Source organism: Hyla sarda, chromosome 7 (assembly GCF_029499605.1).
Source record: "Hyla sarda isolate aHylSar1 chromosome 7, aHylSar1.hap1, whole genome shotgun sequence".
Taxonomy (NCBI): domain Eukaryota; kingdom Metazoa; phylum Chordata; class Amphibia; order Anura; family Hylidae; genus Hyla; species Hyla sarda.
The window spans coordinates 217,861,613-217,882,734 of NC_079195.1; the positions used below are offsets into that span (position 1 = coordinate 217,861,613).

The 21,122-nt window shown below is 42.1% G+C and overlaps 1 protein-coding gene across 1 annotated transcript; it reads left to right on the plus strand.

Annotated features, from left to right (window-relative positions):
* The first annotated feature begins 9,894 nt into the window (after window positions 1-9,894).
* LOC130282239 (zeta-crystallin-like) lies at window positions 9,895-17,994 on the plus strand. Its single transcript, XM_056530258.1, has 7 exons — window positions 9,895-10,040; window positions 10,549-10,712; window positions 11,863-11,914; window positions 13,351-13,500; window positions 14,581-14,682; window positions 16,287-16,382; window positions 17,629-17,994. Exons 2-7 carry the CDS (start codon window positions 10,621-10,623, stop codon window positions 17,788-17,790), a joined length of 654 nt encoding a protein of 217 aa, XP_056386233.1. The 5' UTR covers window positions 9,895-10,040; window positions 10,549-10,620; the 3' UTR covers window positions 17,791-17,994.
* The last annotated feature ends 3,128 nt before the right edge of the window (window positions 17,995-21,122 follow it).

Consider the following 21,122-nt stretch of genomic DNA (forward strand, 5'->3'; position numbering starts at 1 on the left):
TAAGCATTCATTTCTTTCTCAGCCATAGGTCACCTATGTTGCCATCTCCCTACTCTACCAGAAAATTCTGGATGTATCTGTCCTTCTGCACAGTCTTTATTTCTTCATATGTTTTGACTCTTGCTTCCAACCTTTTCATTATCTTGCTTCTTCTGGCCTCATCCCAAGGTCTTCATCTTAGTTACAAGCAAATAGCAAGCTGATATGTCTCATAAGGAAAATAATGTTTTTCTGCAGCATTAGCAATGGCAAATAAGTATTAATGTATTGATCAAAAATCACTATCAGTGAGGTTATTAATAGTTGTATGAGGAATGTTCTGCCACGCTGAATGTACTTGGGCAGCAAATCATTGAGATCCACTGCTGGCAGCTCCCTTTGCTGACCAATGACATCCCAGATGTCCTGGACAAGAGACAAGTCCAGAGACACTACAGGCCGTGGTTGCACGTTTAGACCACGCTGGCTGCTTACAGTAGCACAAGCAAAATGCAGGCTGGTGTTGTTTTGTTAAAAAATGGATCCTAAGACACCCTAAAGAACTGGCCGTACTGCTGTTTCAGTGATCAAATCAATGTAACGCCGAGCTGTTAGTGCACATGGAAGAGTAGAGGGATCCGGCCACTACTTCATCAACTAAAAACCAACTGTACTAGACCAGGGTTTCCCACCCAGGGTGCCTCCAGCTGTTACAAAACTACAACTCCGAGCATCCCCTATCAATCAGATACATCAGTGTTTTCCAACCAGGGTGCCTCCAGCTGTTGCAAAACTACAACTCCCAGCATGCCCGGACAGCCAAAGGCTGTCCGGGCATGCTGGGAGTTGTAGTTTTGCAACAGCTGGAGGCACCCTGGTTGGGAAACACTGTTCTAGTCTCTAAGCAGCAATGACTTTGCTAAGGGCAGATTGTGTCACAACATATATATTTTATAGATTTTTATACAGTAAATGGCGCAACAGAATCCTATTGAAAACAATGGGAGACTGCCGCAAACAGAATTCCGGGGAAGAATTTTACTTGAGAATGAAGTAGTTTGAATGGGCCCTTAGGGAATAAATGGCCAGAATTGTAGGTGTAGAGATGTTATTTTATTTATTTTAAAGAGGTATTTCAGGAAAAACCTTTATTATATATATATATATATATATATATATATATATATATATATATATATATATATCAACTGGCTCCAGAAAGTTAAACAGAATTGTAAATTACTTCTATTAAAAAAATCTTAATCCTTCCAATAATTATCAGCTGCTGAACTTGAGTTATTCTTTTCTGTCTGTCAACAGTGCTCTCTGCTGACACCTCTGCTTGTCTAGGGAACTGCACAGAGTAGAAGAGGTTTGCTATGGGGATTTTCTTCTACTCTGGACAGTTCCCGAGACACGTGTCATCAGAGAGCACTTAGACAGAAAAGAACAACTCAACTTCAGCAGCTCATACGTACTGAAAGGATTAAGATTTTTTTTAATTGAAGTAATTTACAAATCTGTTTAACTTTCTGGAACCAGTTGATTTATAAAGAAAAAGAAAAAAAAGTTTTTTTCCTGAAAAACCCATATGTTTGTAAGTTATTTGTGTGGATAATCTTACTCTGGACACTTGGTGTTAAATAGGTTATCCTATTAGCAAACATCCATATCCTATCTGTATCAGTGAAGACATCTCCCCGACGTGTCTTTTGTAGGACAACAAGGAATGTACATATTGAAAGAGCTTTATTCGTCATTCAGTCGTCATCACAAGTCGTACAATAAATTACAATCGCACAATGCATGACAGTACAATATACAGCACAGGTTCCCTAAGCTATACACCGTACCACATGCTATGCTCACTCCGCTCCATCACTTGATAGCGAAGAAACAAATTCAAAAATCAAAGTACGTAGGTGTTAGCATTCACATGGACCTACATCCTACAAGCCTGGGGTGGAAAAAGTATTGAAAGAGCTTTATTCGTCATTCAGTCGTCATTACAAGTCATACAATAAATTACAATCACACAAAGCATGACAGTACAATATACAGCACAGATTCCCTAAGCTATACACCGTACCACATGCTACGCTAACATTCCGTTCCATCACTCGATATCGAAGAAATAAAGTCGAAAAACAACAACATATTACAGTTTGTGATCGGGGAGGGTTGTGGGATCGATCAATGGGGGTAGGGGGTAAGGCAGATCACAGGGTCAAACTACTGGGCAAAGGTATGGGGAGGTAGGGGAAGCAGAGGGGCATTAATCCTCTTCTTCATCGACGTCCGAACAGTCCAAGATGGAATAGTCTGGGGGGGAATAGGTCTTCTTTACTAAAACCATGGTATGTTTCAAGCTTTGAGTCATTCTAATACCTTCGGCCCCTTAATGTGGATTCCTTTTTGGAGTCATGTTTAGTGTCTATCTAATTGTCGAAAAGTAACATAGTCTGTAGAGGAATCAGAATTGTGGTACCAGGTTTCCTATTCGGGTGGGGGGAAATTACATCATATTTAATCATCGCTGTCTGAGAGGACTGGGTGGCATTTTGCCCAAAGGATAAAGTGCCCTCCCCTGGGTCGACCTCATGAGAAGGGGGCGGTCCTCCCAACCCGAGCCCATTGTTGGAGTGTGTATAAAAGATGGTCTGAACCTCATCAAAGGACACAAGTTGAGGACCCAATCCAGTTGGATCTGTGTGCATTTTCTGCCTGTGCCCTGAAAGCAGACCGAGGAACCGCTAGGTATTGGACTTTTCTGTTTTTACTTACATTTTTAAAAATCTTTTAGCTTTAGTGACTGTTTCTGCAGATTTTATGTATGTCCTTTATTTGTTTTGTTTTTTTATACCTTTATTGGCTAAGCTGGGAACCCTTATCAGACAGGTTAACACGATGACTGATAAAAGAGAAGAAGGTATTCAAACTGTGGAACCCCAAGGGTTGCAAAACGACAACTCCCAGCATGCCCGGGCTGTCCGAGCATGCTGGGAGTTGTCATTTTGCGACATCTGGAGGTCCGAAGTTTGGACTCTATAGAGGTCATATCATACAATTTCAGTGATCTTCTGTGGTAGGTATATGTGGAGTAGGCCAATAACCCCAGTCTAGTTTCGATAGCTGGCACCACAAGCTTTCTTCCTTTAGGAGAGCTAATTTGCATATTTGTTTTTCCCAGTGGAGCATTACGTGGCCGTAAAGACTCCATGTACAACTTTGGTGCTCTCCTCAAGGAGAAAAGTAAGCCCTAAGTCACAAGTGTATCCATGTAATTTTAGCTGTTTGCTTGAGTCCTTGTGACAATGTTCCTGTAAGTTTGAGGTGCCTAAAATTTTCCAAAAATCAACTTCCAACATTTAGGTTTTGTTGGGGGCATGATCTAGATTCATCTTGAATTGAAGCTTCTGCAGAGTCTTCACTGTGTAGATGCCTCCAGGGCACCTTGGCCACATTTGCTACCTTGGCTCCATTTGCCGCTCTGGTGCTCTCCTCAAGGAGAAACATAACATGTACGTCCCAATTGCCACTCTGGTGCTCTCCTCAAGGAGAAACATACGCTGTACGGCCCAATTGCCACTCTGGTGCTCTCCTCAAGGAGAAACATAAGCTGTACAGCCCAATTGCCACTCTGGTGCTCTTCTCAAGTAGAAACATAAGCTGTACATCCCAATTGCCACTCTGGTGCTCTCCTCAAGGAGAAACATAAGATGTACATCCCAATTGCCACTCTGGTGCTCTCCTCAAGGAGAAACATAAGCTGTATGTCCCAATTGCCACTCTGGTGCTCTCCTCAAGGAGAAACATAAGATGTACATCCCAATTGCCACTCTGGTGCTCTCCTCAAGGAGAAACATAAGCTGTACGTCCCAATTGCCACTCTGGTGCTCTCTTCAAAGAGAAACATAAGCCCTAAGTCCCAAATCTATCCATGTTCTGGCTCTTAATTCGAGGTGTTTGCTTGAGCTCTTGTGTCAATGTTCCTGTAAGTTTAAGTTCCCTAAAATTTTCCTTCAAGTATTATAATTTCTGCATAGTCTTACCTGTGTAGATGCCTTTAGGGCACCTTAAACACAGGACTATATACACCTGTTGGAGGTATATACATGTGTCAGTGAATTAGTAGCCCTGTTGTGAATTGGGCACACAGACTGTTTCTTTTTTGGTAGTCTCGATCTGGGAATAGTTCAAGCTAATGACAATCTAGTCAGGGCTCAAGTCCTACAGGAACGGATGGGAACTGAGCTCCTGCACTTTTTCCACAACACATTTTCCATTAGTAGTAGTCCTGAGTTCCTACACTTTTTTTCCGAGAACTTGACCCTTTGATTCTAGTCATTGACATAAGGAATCAAAACACCTGGATTTATAACCCATTACATGGAAAGACTTCATTCACCGCCCAGACTGACTTAAAGGGGTACTCCGGTAGAAAACATTTTTTTTAAATCAACTGTTGCCAAAAAGTTAAACAGATTTGTAAATTACTTCCATTAAATAATCTTTACCCTTCCAGCACTTTTAAGCAGCTGTATGCTACAGAGGAAATTCTTTTCTTTTTGAATTTCTTTTTCGTCTTGTCCACAGTGCTCTCTGCTGACACCTGATGCCCGTATCAGGAACTGTCCAGAGCATGAGAAAGTCCCCATAGCAAATCTATGCTGCTCTGGACAGTTCCTGACACAGACAGAGGTGTCAGCAGAGAGCACTGAGATTCCGACGCTGGCTCCAGCGTTCGGAACAGTTTGTTCCAAACACTGAGCAGCAAAGTACCCCTCTTAAGGACTTTCGTATGTTAATTAAGTGCTCCATTGGTTTTTGACCCAGAAAGATGCTGTGTGGTACTGGTAACGTACATTGTCTGCTGGATATAACAAGGCTATAAGCAATATTGTAGTGTAGAACGTCATCTGGTCAAACATATAGTGATATCTCAAGAAAAAATTAATCACCAAAAAAAGAAAAAACACTTAACATAACTTTTAATTACATATATATATATATATATATATATATATATATATGGTACTAGTAAAACGTCCATGATGCAATAAAGCCTAGATAAATAATTCACGATGCAATCAGTCTACACACAGCCGTATATGGGAAAGGAGGGAAAGATGCTCAAGGGACAGATTATTCTCCCTACACTCACCCTAAAGCAAGGAAGGCCGAGGGACGAGTGTGAGAATGAGCTGTGAGTGGGATAACCTACCTCACGTGATAGAGCAGAGGTCCCCAACCCAGTCCTCAAGGCATACCAATAGTCCAGGATTTGGCCATAAAAGAAGGTTCTTGGCTGTGCAGCATGTAGTGTAGAGCAGAGGTCCCCAACCCAGTCCTCGATGCCCACCAAAAGTCCAGGATTTGAATATTTTCCTGTGTTGGTGGTCCTTCAGGACTGAGTTGGAGACAACTGTTCTAGAGCACCATCAAAAGGTTTTGCTCCAGCCTAAAACCCCTTGGTGACCTCTGTATAAAGATGTATCTGTGGTCACTATAAGGAGCTAGGAAAGTCATGTGAGATGTTGACTGCCGTAGATTTCCTAGGACTTGCCATCGGCATGGACTCCCACCACAAAGTATATTGGTACATTGCAGAATTTTTCAATCAGAATGGATCAGAACATTGAAGATTCGCTGACAAAGCGACACATTATTTTCTTTTATCCTATGAGATCATTTGGCCGGCACATTGCGCAGTCAGCAGTATATGGTGGATTGTGCGGAGCGCTGTGTATTCTACAGGACACAAGAGGATGATTCGGGGGCTTTACAGCACGTAATCCCCATCTATTGTGTCAGCGCTGGGTTATGTGCGGTTTATCAGGTCTGGGTTCGGCTGAAATCACAATGACACCAATAATCGTATTTATAAATGATAAAACATTTATTTCCCCATTTTGATACAAAGCAAGAAGTGGATCCAAAAGGAAAGAGAAAAATACTTATGATGAGTTTTTCTGGGAATTTTATTAAAAATTTTTAAAAATATAAAATACATTTCCACTCTAGATAATTTTTTGGAACATTGTGCCACAGCCTTTTCTGGACAAGAAAAAAAACAAACAAACAAAAAAACATTAAAACATTTCTAGAAAAACTTTTGGAACTTTTCTTGCCCTTCCGGAGGCAGTAGTTATTTTTTTCCTTTCTTAAATTTATGTGCTATTACGGTATTATTATTATTATTATTATTTTTATTTTTTTTTTCAACATAGCATTTTTTCAATTAGGTTCTCTAGTCAAGTAAAAAAAATGTAAATTTATGTTATTATTATTATTATTATTATTATATTTTTTTTAACACAGCATTTTTTCAATTAGGTTCTCTAGTCAAGTAAAAGAAAAATTAAAATTTATGTTATTATTATTATTATATTTTTTTTTAACACAGCATTTTTTCCCAGATATTTTTTCCATTAGGCTTCTCTCCTCAAGTTAAAAATGTTTAAATAAATAAAAAATAAATATAAATATACCGTATATGCTTAAAATAAATAAAAAAATATATATATTTTTTATGTTTCTTTTATGTTTCAGATAGACTGCCATGGCTTCCGTTGATAGGTTCATGCGAGCAATCCGGGTCAACGAATTTGGGAAACCAGACGTTCTGAAATTGATGACCGATGTCCCCGTGCCTTCACCAGGAGAGAACCAGGTACGGACCTCTGGCCTAAAGTGAAGCTGCAGTTTACAGCATGGCGGACATTTTTTTAGTGTACAATTTCAATGCGTGATATAAAGATTTTAAATATGACTGAAGTTACATGGGATTAGGAAAAAGGGTCTACTTTCCTGTAGAAACAGCGCCACTCTTGGGCTGTGTCTGGTACTGCAGCTTAGACCTTTTCTACGTAAATAGACCATCACCAGCAGAAGATACATCTACTGTTCCCTTATATATGAGATCAGTCATTGCATTTTCCTTTTTTTTTTTTTAAAGGTTTTAATCCGAGTGCACGCCTGCGGGATTAACCCTTTTGAGTCTTACATCCGATCTGGACTCTTTGCATGGAGACCAAGCCTACCCTACACACCCGGCTCCGACACATCAGGGGTGGTGGAAGCTGTTGGCAGAAACGTGACCGGATTTAAGGTAATTTTTGTTTGCTGATTTACGTGATTATTTGGCCACTAGGTGGCGCTGTGCCTTGTGCTATATACTTTCTCTCATTTCATTGAATGATCGATGATTTGAGAAACCGTTTCCAGTAGATGACGGACATTTCCATCAGGGCACAATCCATTTTTGAACAATGATAAAAAAAAATTTTATCCTTTATCTTTTTTTCGAATTTCAAACATGCAAGAATCATTACTTATTAACTAAGGATAACAATTGTTCATATGTGTTAAAAGACCTTAAAGGGGTACTCCGGTGGAAACCATTTTTTTTTTTTTGTTTGAATCAACTGGAGCCAGAAAGTTAAACAGATTTGTAAATTACTCCTTTTAAAAAAATATTTGTCCTTCCAGTACTTATTAGCAGCTGTATGCTACAGAGGAAATTATTTTCTTTTTGGATTTCTTTTTTGTCTTGTCCACAGTGCTCTCTGCTGACACCTCTGTCCGTCTCAGGAACTGTCCAGAGCAGCATAGGTTTGCTATGGGGATTTTCTCCTGCTCTGGACAGTTCCTGACATGGACAGAGGTGTCAGCAGAGAGCACTGTGGACAAGACAAAAAATAAATTAAAAAAGAAAAGAATTTCCTCTGTAGCATACAGCTGCTAAAAACTACTGGAAGGATTAAGATTTTTCAATAGAAGTAATTTACAAATCTGTTTAACTTTCCGGCAACAGTTTATTTAAAAAAAATATATAATAATTCCACCGGAGTACCCCTTTAAAATAAATGTGTCACCTAGATTTTTTGTCACCTAGATTAGAGACAGATTTTTATTTTATTTTATATTTTTTTAAAGTTTTAAATCTGTTTCTATTTTCAGATTTTTGTCATTTTTTTAATTTTATTTTGTTATGCATTATCATGGGGGGCGGCCATTTTTTATTTCTTTTTTTTGTGTCTCCACATATCAAGACCTGTAACTTTTTTTTAGGTATTACTTTATTCAGTTTCGTGCAGGTTTCTTTTTTGCGGGATATGTTGTAGATTTATTAGGACAGTTTTTGGGTACACATGACTTTTTGATAATATATATATATATTTTTTTTTTTATTCCTCTTTATCCGAATTGAGAACTAGACTTCTGACACAGCTTTTTAGTCAGATAGGTTTTCTATTTTTTTTTTAACTGCTTGATATATGTAACATGTTCATTTGTTAGTAGAGGTAATTTATTTTATGCGTATTTAGAATTTTTAGATATTTTTTTTTAGTATTAAAATGTGCAAAAGCATAAAGTAATTTTTATTACTTAGGATTTTTTTTTTTTAAATCTGTCTAAACATTTTATTTGACCTTTAGAACAGTGTTTCCCAACCAGTGTGCCTCCAGCTGTTGCAAAACTATAACTCCCAGCATGCCCGGACAGCCGTTGGCTGTCCGGGCATGCTGGGAGTTGTTGTTTTGCAACAGCTGGAGGCACACTGGTTGGAAGTTCTTCTCTTTGTAAATTTCCTTTATGCCTGACCACAGTGCTCTCTGCTGACGCCTCTGTCCATTTTAGGAACTGTCCAGAGTAGGAGCAAATCCCCATAGAAAACCTATCCTACTCTTGACAGTTCCTAAAATGGACAGAGGTGTCAGCAGAGAGCACTGTGGTCAAGCATAAAGGAAATTTAGAACTTCCTGTGGATCATATGGCAGCTGATAAGTACTGGAAGGATTAAGGTTTTTTTTTAATAGAAGTAATTTACAAATCTGTTTAACTTTCTGGCACCAGTTGATTTAAAAAAATATATTTTCCAGTGGAGTACCCCTTTACGAAATTAGGAAGGGTGATAGGGAGTAGGAGATTAGGACCTAAAGATTTTAAAGGGGTACTCCGGTGAAAAACTTTTTTTTTTAAAACCAACTGGTGCCAGAAAGTTAAACAGATTTGTAAATTACTTCTATTAAAAAATCTTAATCCTTTCAGTACTTATTAGCTGCTGAATACTACAGCGGAAATTATTTTCTTTTTGAAAGACAGAGCTGTCTGCTGACAACAAGAGCACAGTGCTCTCTGCTGACACCTCTGTCCATTTTAGGAACTGTCTGGAGCAGCATATGTTTGCTATGGGGATTTCCTTTTTCTCTGGACAGTTCCTAAAATGGACAGAGATGTCAGCAGAGAGCACTGTGCTCATGATGTCAGCAGACAGCTCTGTGTTTCAAACGGAAAATAATTTCCGCTGCAGTATCCAGCAGCTAATAAGTACAGGAAGGATTAAGATTTTTAATAGAAGTAATTTACAAACCTGTTTAAAGGGTAGCTCCCACCATCCTCTTTTTTTTTTTTTCTGTCCCTGCCTATTGCCCATCTATCCCTAACCCCCTCCCTGCCTTTATTTTATTTTTTTATTATCTTAAAAATGGCATTTTGTCTGCCTGGTAGTGTGCTCACTACCAGGCAGACTTCCCCAGCAGGCACCACGTCACTGATGCCTGCTGGGGGCCGAGTTCCGCCCATAGTTCTCCTGACAGGGTGCCTCCAGCTGTTTCACCACTACAACTCCCAGCATGCCCTGACATCTATTTGCTGTCAGGGCATGCTGGGAGTTGTAGTGGGGAAACAACTGGAGGCACCCTGTGTTGGAAGACACCCAGCCCCCGACCAATATCGCCCCCCTCCCCCTCACCTGTGCCGGACCATGAGCGGGGGTCCGTAGCAAGCAACAAGCGTGTGCCCGGCTTCCTGTCATGCCCGTACACTCTGGAAACTGTCTCTATGTTTCTGGAGGATTGAAAGTCCTCCAGAACCATAGAGAGAGTTACCAGAGTGTAGGAGCATGACAGGAAGCCGGACATACACTTGTTGCTCAGAGTGTGATGGGCCCTCCTGTAAATGGCGCCCCCCTCTCTTTATAACGCGCTCCCGGTAATGACAGCACACAGCAGTGAGGAGGCGGCGTATCCCCATAGGAGCCACGGCTGTAAGGAGAGGTAAGCGCCATGTGCCTCCCTGCTGCAGGGAGAATATGCAGCAGGGAGACGGCCAGTGTGAGAGTCCAGGGAGCCAATGCGCAGCCCTGGATTTCACTGTGCTCGCTCTCGCCTGTTTGATTGACAGGCGGGAGCGAGCACCGCAGTGACTGGAATTTCGACTCATTTGCCAGGCTCAAATGAGACGAAATTCTGTAGTGATGTCACTGCCGAATGCATTCGGCCACTAGGAGGGCGACCCCTAGTGGCCGAATTTAAAAGTGATTTTAAACTGGTTTAAAATCACTTTTTTTAATTAAACTATATTAGAGATATGTTGTAGTACTTAAGTACTACAACATATCAATTTTTTTATTTCATGACAGTGCCCATTTAACTTTCTGGCACCAGTTGATTTACTGGAGTACCCCTTTAAGCATGACCCTCACGGAGTGGCCTACCATTAGCGTTTATGGTGATTCCGTGTTGATATATGTATTATTCCTTTTTTTCCCCATACGTTGTACAGAAAGGAGATCGCGTGTTCACCAGATCTACGATCACCGGAGGATATGCGGAATACACAGTCGCCTGCGAGGATATGGTTTACCATCTCCCCGACCATCTGAACTTTAAGCAAGGAGCTGCTCTGGCTATCCCATACTTCACTGCCTACAGGGCACTGTTTCAGAAGTAAGCTGTATAAGTGTGGCTGAAGTATGAATTTTTGGTTAATTCCCAATTTTAAAGGTCCCCATACACTTTAGAAATAAGTCTGACTTAGGTGGTCTAAAGGTTTTGGCGGCCTCCACCGACAGATGATGTTGGGGAGCGAAGAGTCGGGTGTGCTGGATTTCCACTACCCAACCCTATTGTTCTTGGAGAGATGAGCTGTCTGACAGCGGCTTACCCCTCCTTTCTTCATAGACAACAAGGGAATGTCATTTGGCTGACAGCTATTGAAAGTGTAAGGCCACATTATTACACATATTTATTTTTATTTTTTTGCTAGACCGCGGATCTGACCATGTTCAGTCCCTACCCAAGTACAGACACCCAATCAGGCGCTCTGCAGACCATATAAGTAATCACAGTGCAGTTACATCCAATGACCACAGGGGTTGTCTTCTCAAATTGGAGTCATTTTCTTTCCCTTTCCTTTTCCATCCAGCCCGGACCACCATGATCTTAGACTACTCGCTTTAGCGGCCTCTTTACCTTTTCCCCAACTCAGTACAAACTCTCTCTATATAAAGTGCCCCAAATAGTAATAATGACCCCTTGGTTCCCCACACAGTTATAGAATCCCTCCAAACAGTATTAGTATGTCTCCTTTATGTGCCCCACATAATAATAGTGTTAGCGCCTTAACCATTTGTGCACTGATACTCTCACAATATTCTCCCCTGTGCCCCGCACAGTCATAGGGCAGCCACACAATATGAGGTGATGGTCCTCTTTGTCCCCTCATACTTTTTTGTAGCCCCATTTAGTAGATACTGTAAGTAGACCACTCATTTAGTACATACGTAGTAGGTAAATAGGTGCCACATACAGTTGATAACCCCCTCCTATAAAAGGTTGGTAGATAGCCCCATATAATAGTTATATGATAGCTAGGTAGAGTCCCCCCCCCCCTCCCATTAGGTAGTCTTGTTAGAGTAAGTGACAGGGCAGGAAACCAATAGACCTCTGCTCTGCCATAGTGGTCATGGCCAACTGCATGATCATCCTGAAGACACTGACGCAGTTGAATGCTGAGCTTGCCCGCTCAAGGTAAAAATTCAGGAAAACATTTTACAATTATTCCGCAATCTTACACCTTTCTCTTCTTGTTACATAGAGCACACGCCAAACCAGGAGAGCTGATCCTCATCCATGGCGCCAGCGGGGGAGTAAGTAACGTGACCTTTCTCTCCTAAAGTCTTGATGAGTTAAGATTGTTATGTAGCAGTATTTAGTGTAAATTGTAACATAACTGGTATATTTTACACAATAGAAAATGTATGTTGGTTGGGGGGTTGAAGGGTGCGAGATGGCAATTTAATGTTAGTTAATCCCTGGTGGTCAAGAGTTGTTACCGAGGTTTATGTCCATTTAGTTTATAATCCAGAGCAGTGCATTATTTATTGTCTGCTTCTCTGGGGGTCCAGGGTTGAAATGAGTAGTAGAGATAGGTTAATGCATTCCTGGTGGTCTAAGGAAGTGATGGGTTATTGTCATGTTTCCTGGTGGTCTAGGGCAGTGATAGGTTATTACAAGCTTCACTGGTGGTCTAGGGCAGTGATAGGTTATTGTCACCTTTCCTGGTGGTTTAGGGAAGTGATAAGTTATTGTCACCTTTCCTGGTGGTCTAGGGAAGTGATAAGTTATTGTCAGCTTTTCATTTTGGCCTAGGGTAGTAATGACTTAGACCCTGGTGGTCTAGGGCAGTGATAGAGTATGACCAGCCTCCCTGGTGGTCTATGGCAGTGATAGAGTATGGCCAGCCTCCTTGATGGTCTAGGGCAGTGATTCGTTATTGCCAGCCTCCCTGGTGGTCTAGGGCAGTGATAGAGTGTGACCAGCCTCCCTGGTGGTCTAGGGCAGTGACTGGTTATTGCCAGCCTCCCTGGTGGTCTAGGGCAGTGATAGACTATGACCAGCCTCCCTGGTGGTCTAGGGCAGTGATAGACTATGACCAGCCTCCCTGGTGGTCTAGGGCAGTGATAGACTATGACCAGCCTCCCTGGTGGTCTAGAGCAGTGATTGGTAATTACCAGCCTCCCTGGAGGTATAGGGCAGTGATAGAGTATGGCCAGCCTCCCTGGTGGTCTAGGGCAGTGATAGAGTATGGCCAGCCTCCCTGGTGGTCTAGGGCAGTAATAGGTCATACAATCAAACTGTAAGCTCCTGTGGTTTTTGCAAAAAATTTTTTTTATTTAAACAAAATTTCTGAATAGGATTTTTGACACCTTGCCATAAGTAGATGACTCAAATTCCTTCTTAGCGAGTACATAGAGTGGTGGCTGAGCATGTGCTCCATTCTCTCAGGGGAAAAACTGATCCCTATTCTCATGATTGGTGGGGACCCCAGTGGTCAGACCCCCGCGGATCCATTATGTTAATCCTCCAAGCACTAGAAATGAGATGATCTGCTGCTAAGGTTTTGGCCTTTGGGCAGTGAAGTGCTCTCGAAGGCTACGACTCTTTAACCCTTCATTTATTTCAATTATTGCAAAGGATGATGAGAAAGGATAGAATCTGCTCACCTGACATATGTCTTCAGACCCCGGACACACATTGTGGTGGTCTGCGCGCTCAGCTTACCTGTCATTGCCTTCTCTTACAGGTAGGAATCGCAGCTTGTCAGCTCGCCAGGGCCTATGGATTCAAGGTGTTTGGCACTGCTGGCACCCCCAAAGGATTAAATGTGGTTATGCAAAATGGAGCCCACAAAGTGTTCAACCACAGGGAGAAGGATTACATCGAGAAGATCCAGGTTAGTCTGGTGCAAAGGACAGAAAGAGGAGGGCACACTAAACGAAATATTCACCCGTATGGAGTCTACAGTCAGCCTCGGCGGTCAATTTAAAGGGGTATTCCAGGAAAAAAACTTTTTTTAAATTTTATATATATATATATATATATATATATATATATATATATATATATATATTAACTGGCTTTAGAAAGTTAAACAGATTTGTAAATGACTTCTATTAAAAAAATCTTAATCCTTCCAATAATTATCAGCTGATGAAGTTGAGTTGTTCTTTTCTGTCTGGCAACAGTGCTCTCTGCTGACATCTCTGCTTGTCTCGGGAACTGCACAGAGTAGAAGAGGTTTGCTATGGGGATTTGCTTCTACTCCCGAGACATGTGTCATCAGAGAGCACCTAGACAGAAAAGAACAACTCAACTTCAGCAGCTCATAAGTACTGAAAGGATTAAAAAAAAAAATAATAGAAGTAATTTACAAATCTGTTTAACTTTCTGGAGCCAGTTGATTTCTTAAAAAACAAGTTTTTTTTCCTGGATAACCCCTTTAAATAGTGACTCCTGCGGGGTGCATATACTAAAGATGAAGTATCAACAAGTAATACAAAAGAAGATACATAGGCACTCACCACTCAGCACTTGTCACTGCATTCCGGGGTCTGGATCACGTGTAGCTGGATCTCAGCGTGGACGCATAATGGTAGCGCTCAGAGGCAACGCCGCGGCGTTGCCTCTGAGCGCTACCATTATGCATCCACGCTGAGATCCGGCTACCCGTGACCCGGACCCGGAACGCAGTGACAAGTGCCGAGCGGTGAGTGCCTATGTATCTTTTTTTGTATTGGATCCAGGTAAGGGTCCAGAATGTATTAATCCAAATCCCAATTTTTGATCAAGGAGTTTGCAATGGAATCACCATATATATATATATATATATATATATATATATATATATATATATATATATATATATACTAATCCCCTGTATACTTGAGTTTCCACCTTTGCTCCACGTTACATATAAGAACAGGATACTGTGATATATTTTGGAGTGATGAATTTTGTCCTTTCTAATATTTAGGAGGCCGCAGGAGGAGAAGGGGTCGATGTTATCCTGGAGATGTTGGCCAATTGTAACCTCTGCAATGACCTGAAACTCCTATCCTATGGAGGTCGTGTGGTTGTAAGTACCGTACTGGCCATGTGATCTGGTGCCTATCCCATTATTCATACCAGTTTTTTTCCACCACTCAACAGTGTGGATCCCATCTCCCTTGATCCTAGTTTTTTACATATTCAATTGGCCCCATACAAAAAAGAAAATGTACCAACAAGACATAAAACCCAATGCTGATCCATCCCCCATCTCTCTAGACGAAAAAAGACGAAAAAACTAAATAAAAAATCTAAAAATCCAAATTGGAAAACATCGTCTTCTCTTGGCCATTGGGTCCATGATAATGGTTCTTAAATGTATACAAGATTACTGTAGTTTTATATCTACCCTACAGTCATTCTGATACTCAAATACGCTTCCCAGCAGATATAGATATAGGGGGGGTTAAACCCATAGGAAGTGCTCTTAAAACATAACTTTTACTAGTTTAATAAAATACACCAATAGTAGTGACCCATTAAAAATGGATTACATTTGTGCAATGTACCAATATATATAGCCCAACGCGTTTCCACTGAGTTTTGCAGCTTCCTCAGGGGACTGTGAGTAGCCATATTCTGGCACTACCTTTCCTTTCCAGGTATTTGGAGCAGAACACATGTTTATTTACAGGGGCATTTTGCAGCTTTCTCAGGGGAACAACTGTAGAGGCACAGTGACTTAAATGGTCATATAGTAGACCAAAAAGTCCAATAAGATACAAGTTATGATAACAATAAGTGGAGGATCATAGATGTTGCTCTTAGAAAATAATTACATGCATAACATGCTTATGATTAAATACTGTTTTGTATTATAGTCTTATCAATTTACTGTGGCAACAAACTATTGAATACCGGACCAATATGTTTCCTGTGGGCACCTGCCAAAAATGGAAAAGAAAGGGCTGAAATGCTGGCAAATAGGTCTCAGTTAATGCATCAGCTGATGGTATTCTGCCATACCTCCGATCCCCACAGGATACCGAAAATAAGTAGACAGGAGAATGCCCCTGTAAATAAACACGTGTTCTGCTCCAAATTCCTGGAAAGGAAAGGTAGTGCCAGAATATGGCTACTCACAGTCCCCTGAGGAAGCTGCAAAACGCAGTGGAAATGCGTTGGGCTATATATTGGTACATTGCGCAAATTTAATCCATTTTTAATGGGTCACAACTATTGGTGTATTTTATTAAACTAGTAAAAGTTATGTTTTAAGAGCACTTCCTATGGCTTCTTAAATGTCCACGACTAGTTCTTCTCCAGCACTGCTGGATCCCCACTAGAGAATGACGCTTGGCCTGCAGTGAACAATGGCTGCTGGGAAAACTTGTTTGCAGCTCAAGGACTTAGACCTGTAGATTGGAGGACATTGTCTTCCTTTGGCCATTGGCTCTTTAAAATGGTTCTTATATGTCCTAGAATAGTCCTTCTAGCACTGCTAGATCTCCACTAGAGAATGAAGTATGGCCTTCCGGAAACATTGGCTTCTGACTGGCCATAGCATGAACTATGTTTGGCCAACAGGACCCGTAAACTCCAGAAGATCCGAGAAGGTCACAAACTATGACATTCAGTTGTCCTACAGGGTATTTCTTAATGTTCTTTCTGTTCCTTTCTCCTTTCTTCTAGGTTCTTGGCAGCCAAGGTTCAGTTGACATCAACCCCACTGACATCATTGCCAAGGAGACCAGCATCATCGGACATTCACTCTACAGCTCCACCAAGGTAATAACATTTGGGTTACAATGTCGCGTGTGATACTGTCCCTGCGTCTCTTCCTATATCATGCACTCATATATATATTGTGTTTTTTGGAAAAAAAAGTAATGGGAACAAATAAAGATTATGTACAGTTTGGTTGTCTATCCCTGTACATCAATGGTCAGAAGGAAGATAGGTCCTAGGTTGACCATGAGGCAAATGTTCTCCTTTAGCAATTTCTCCAAAACGATGGACTGGATCCTGTGTTCTCCTTTAAAGGGGTACTCTGGTGGTAAAAAAATGTTCATATAAACTGGCTCCAAAAAAAGTTAAATACATTTGTAAATAACTTCTAATAAAACATCTTAACACTTCCAGTACTTATAAGCTGCTTATATTGTTCTTTTCTGTCTGACCACAGTGCTCTCTGCTGACACCTCTGTCCATATCAGGAATTGTCCAGAGCAGGATAGGATTGCTATGGGAATTTGCTTCTACTCTGGACAGTTCCTAAAATGGACAGAGGTGTCAGCAGAGAGCACGGTGGAATTCAAAACAAAAAGAACTTCCTATGGAGCATATAATAGCTGATAAGTACTGGAAGGATTAAGATTTTTAAATAGAAGTAATTTACAAATCTGTTTAACTTTCTGGCACCAGTTGATTTAGAAAAAAATATTTTTCAGTGAAGTACCCCTCAAGCACTAGAAATGAGATTTATCTGCTGGTAAGGTTTCAGCCTTTGGGCAGTGAAGTGCTCTCGAGTGCTGAGACTCTTTAACCCCCCATTTATTTCAATTATTGCCTTCAAATCCCTTTATGTGCTGCCGTCCATGTCAGGAACTGTCCACAGCAGGAGAAAATCCCCATAGCAAACCTCTCCCGCTCTGGACATTTCCTGACATGGACAGAGGTGTCAGCAGAGAGCACTGTGGTCAGACAGAAAAGAACTATGTAACTTCCTGTGGAGCATACAGCAGCTGATAAGTACTGGAAGGATTAAGATTTCTAAATAGAAGTTATTTACAGATCTGTATAACTTTCTGGCATCAGTTGATTTGAAGAAAAAAAAAATGTTTTCCACCTGACCCATTTAAGATCCAAAAATAAAAACAGTTCCTCATAGTTTCTACTTTGCATATTCAGTCGGCAAGAGGTTGCCCAATTTTTTTTCCAAATAAGGAGAACCTCAGAAAATGAAAGAAAACTGTGTGTCAATGTCAAAGTACATTACGCATATTAACAATCTAATTTTTTGGGGTGTTTTTAGGAGGAGTGGAAGGAGGCCAGAGCTGCTATCTTTGGAGGAATGGAGAGCGGATGGCTAAAACCACTCATCGGACCTGAGTATCCATTGGAGAAGGCATCTCAGGCCCATGAAGACCTGACCCAGGACAGCGGCGCCACCGGCAAGATGGTCCTTGTGCTCTGAGCTATGATCGGTTCTCTCATTGGCCGTGATTATAAATCCCAGATCTGCAAATCCTGATCGCTGATAATTCTTGGGCGGGATCAGTCACTGCATTATATATCCGCTCTCGATGTTTGATTTCGCTATATTCTCATGAGAACGTGTTATAGAATTTAAAAAAAAGGAAAAAAAAACTTTAAAAAATAAATGTCAGTTCTAACATAACGCAAACTGTTTTTGAGTGGCGTCCATCTTTTTTAGGCTTCTGTGTAAGGCTGGAGATACATTGTGTGGAAGGCCGGCTCTGCCTATAGGCAAAATAGGCGGCTGCTTGGAGCGCCCTCTTGATGGGGGGCGCCGCTCTGCCTGCCATGAGAAAGTTAGACAACCAGCATCTGAACCACTTCCTCAGCCAGCAGAATGAGAAGGAGATTTGTTACAGTGTGTCACCCTAGTATTAAGGTAGGGGGGGCCAATGGGCGAAATCAAAGGGGCGGCAATATTAACTATTGCCTATTGGGGGGGGGGGGTGTTGGGCACAAAGGGGTTAAATGTGGAAGGTGGGCTAAGGATACAGGGACAGGGAATGAGGGGTATTCACAAAGGTATGGGGCAGTTGGTGATAGAGGGGAGGGCAGGAGGTACACATGGAGGGGTAGTTGCACCAGTTGAGGGGGAGCAGTAAGAAAGGGGCAGCCTAGATACCTCTTGCTTTGCTCCGTTTCCTGCAGCAGGGACTCAAACTTGTTGGTGATGATCTTCCGGCTCATCTCATGGCGGCTCAGAGTCACTGGCACCGGGAGGGCCTTTCGGTCACCTTTGGTCAAGCAGCAGATATTACGTTCTAAAATCAGGCCATTGAGGAAACAAGCTCCTCTACTGCTCCGCTCTTCCATTCAGCCGATGTCAGGGAGCATTGGAGCAGACGTGCCCGCGTGCTGCACTTTTACTCCTCTTAAAGTGACAGTGGTCACCAGCCTAATCTGCCGATAGGGGATAAGTTATGTACCGCTGCAGATCTCCTTTAAAGCAGCGACTGTGGCCGCAACTCAGAAAAAAGGCTGCGGCCTCAGAGTTTTTAGGGCTAGTGGACAGGACGGCCCCCTGGCGGTCTGGCCTACCATGCAAATGCCCAGTGTGCCCGATGGCCAGTCCGGCCCTTGTTGCCTTGGCAACTGTACCACCCCGCATCAACTGCCTCTATCTCTACAAGTAACTATGCAGATCGCGCAGGACATAAAAAACAAAAACAAAACTCCTGTCAGCCACATTTTGCTAACACTGTGTTTCATACACGGAAATAAAATAAATGAGTCGAACAATTCGAAGAAAGTTTAAAAAAGGGGAAACTTTATTTATTATTTATTACAGTGTTTGTGTAGGGATTTTATGTAACCTCCATCACTCACAAAGAGCGGACAGTAACACCTGAGGACAGGAAAAACCTCCAGAGGGGAGGAAACCTGTAGGGAATCCATGGCTACTGTACTACCCTTCCTCTGGGCATACTAAAGGAGGTTACCTCTAGAATTTGGGCAAAGTGTCTGTGTATGTGCGTGATTCCAGGGGTTATGTCTTCATCCAACTTCTTGCTGTAGGTTGGGAAATGAGACTCCACGTCCTGGAAATACTGCATCTAAGAGAGAAAAACAAAAGAAAAGAAAGATAATTTACATGTTTATTATAGAAATGTACATGGAACGACACTAACCAAACCTGTGTATGAATCTGCATTCCCGGGTCCCTACAGTGTCCAGCATGGGCCCCTCACTGATGAACAATGAGCAGGAGCCGTGTTATTTCTGCTCAGTGCTGCTCTCTGGTGGACAGTGGTTATGACATCACATGTGTGACACACTGCTCCTCCTGGGAGTTCTATGTGGGCAGTGCTGCTCTCTGATTGGCTGAAATCCAGAAAGCTTTTTAACATATTGTGCATGACTGTTTATGCAATTTTTATTAAAATGGTGCTATTCTCTATGGCATTGTTTCCCAACCAGGGTGCCTCCAGCTGTTGCAAAACTACAACTCCTAGCATGCCCGGACAGCCGTTCGCTGTCCGGGCATGCTAGGAGTTGTAGTTTTGCAACAGCTGGAGGCACCCTGGTTGGGAAACACTGGCCTAGGGTGACAAAAATCCTTGCACATGCTGGGAGTTGTAGTTTTGCAACAGCTGGAGGCACCCGGGTTGGGAAACACTGGCCTAGGGTGACAAAAATCCTTGCACATGCTGGGAGTTGTAGTTTTGCAACAGCTGGAGGCACCCTGGTAGGGAAACACTGGCCTAGGGTGACAAAAATCCTTGCACATGCTGGGAGTTGTAGTTTTGCAACAGCTGGAGGCACCCTGGTTGGGAAACACTGGCCTAGGGTGACAAAAATCCTTGCACATGCTGGGAGTTGTAGTTTTGCAACAGCTGGAGGCACCCTGGTTGGGAAACACTGGCCTAGGGTGACAAACATCCTTGCACATGCTGGGAGTTGTAATTTTGCAACAACTGGAGGCACCCTGGTTGGGAAACACTGGCCTAGGGTGACAAAAATCCTTGCACATGCTGGGAGTTGTAGTTTTGCAACAGCTGGAGGCACCCTGGTTGGGAAACACTGGCCAAGGTTGACAAAAATCCTTGCACATGCTGGGAGTTGTAGTTTTGCAACAGCTGGAGGCACCCTGGTTGGGAAACACTGGCCTAGGGTGACAAAAATCCTGATTGTAGGCCCTGGTGGCCTGAAGTTGCTCATTGCTTTGGATGATCCTGATAGCAATATGAGGCCCCATTCGCACGACGGAAAATTTTCGGACAGATATTCTGCATGCACTGGCACAACAAGCCAGCGCTAGGACCATAGATTGCAACGCAGTTGCGAGCGGACATGTCAATTTTTTTCAGCAGAATCGGAATCGGAATTTTTTTTAGCAGATGTTTCCACCTCCAAAATTCTGCCATGTGCATGGTGCAACAGAATCCCATTGAAACCAATAGGAGTCTGCTGCAACGGAATTTCCGAGCGGAATTTCTCCACTGTGCGAATGGGGCCTAAGAGGGAACATGTCACCGGATTCTGTTGTGATCCCATAATTGCCATAAACAATGTAAGAGCAATCTAGAGTAGTGGTCTCCAAACTGCGGCCCTCCAGATGTTGCAAAACTACAACTCCCAGCATGCCCGGACAGCCGTTGGAGGTATCTATCATGCAGTATAGGGGTCTCAAAATAATCCAAATGGGAATAAAATCAGATGTACAGTAATGGTGTTTTTGCAACAAAAAAAAGGGCTTCCGTGTAAATGCGACCAATGTTAAAATTTGCGCTCATACATTGTAACAAACTATCAGGACAAGGAGTGTGGAGG

Coding starts and splice junctions, on each gene's coding strand:
- LOC130282239 (XM_056530258.1), top strand. CDS start 10,621: ATGGTTTACCATCTCCCCGACCATCTGAACTTTAAGCAAGGAGCTGCT. Junction 10,713..11,862: donor TACAGGGCACTGTTTCAGAA/GTAAGCTGTATA, acceptor CTTGTTACATAG/AGCACACGCCAAACCAGGAG. Junction 14,683..16,286: donor CCTATGGAGGTCGTGTGGTT/GTAAGTACCGTA, acceptor CCTTTCTTCTAG/GTTCTTGGCAGCCAAGGTTC.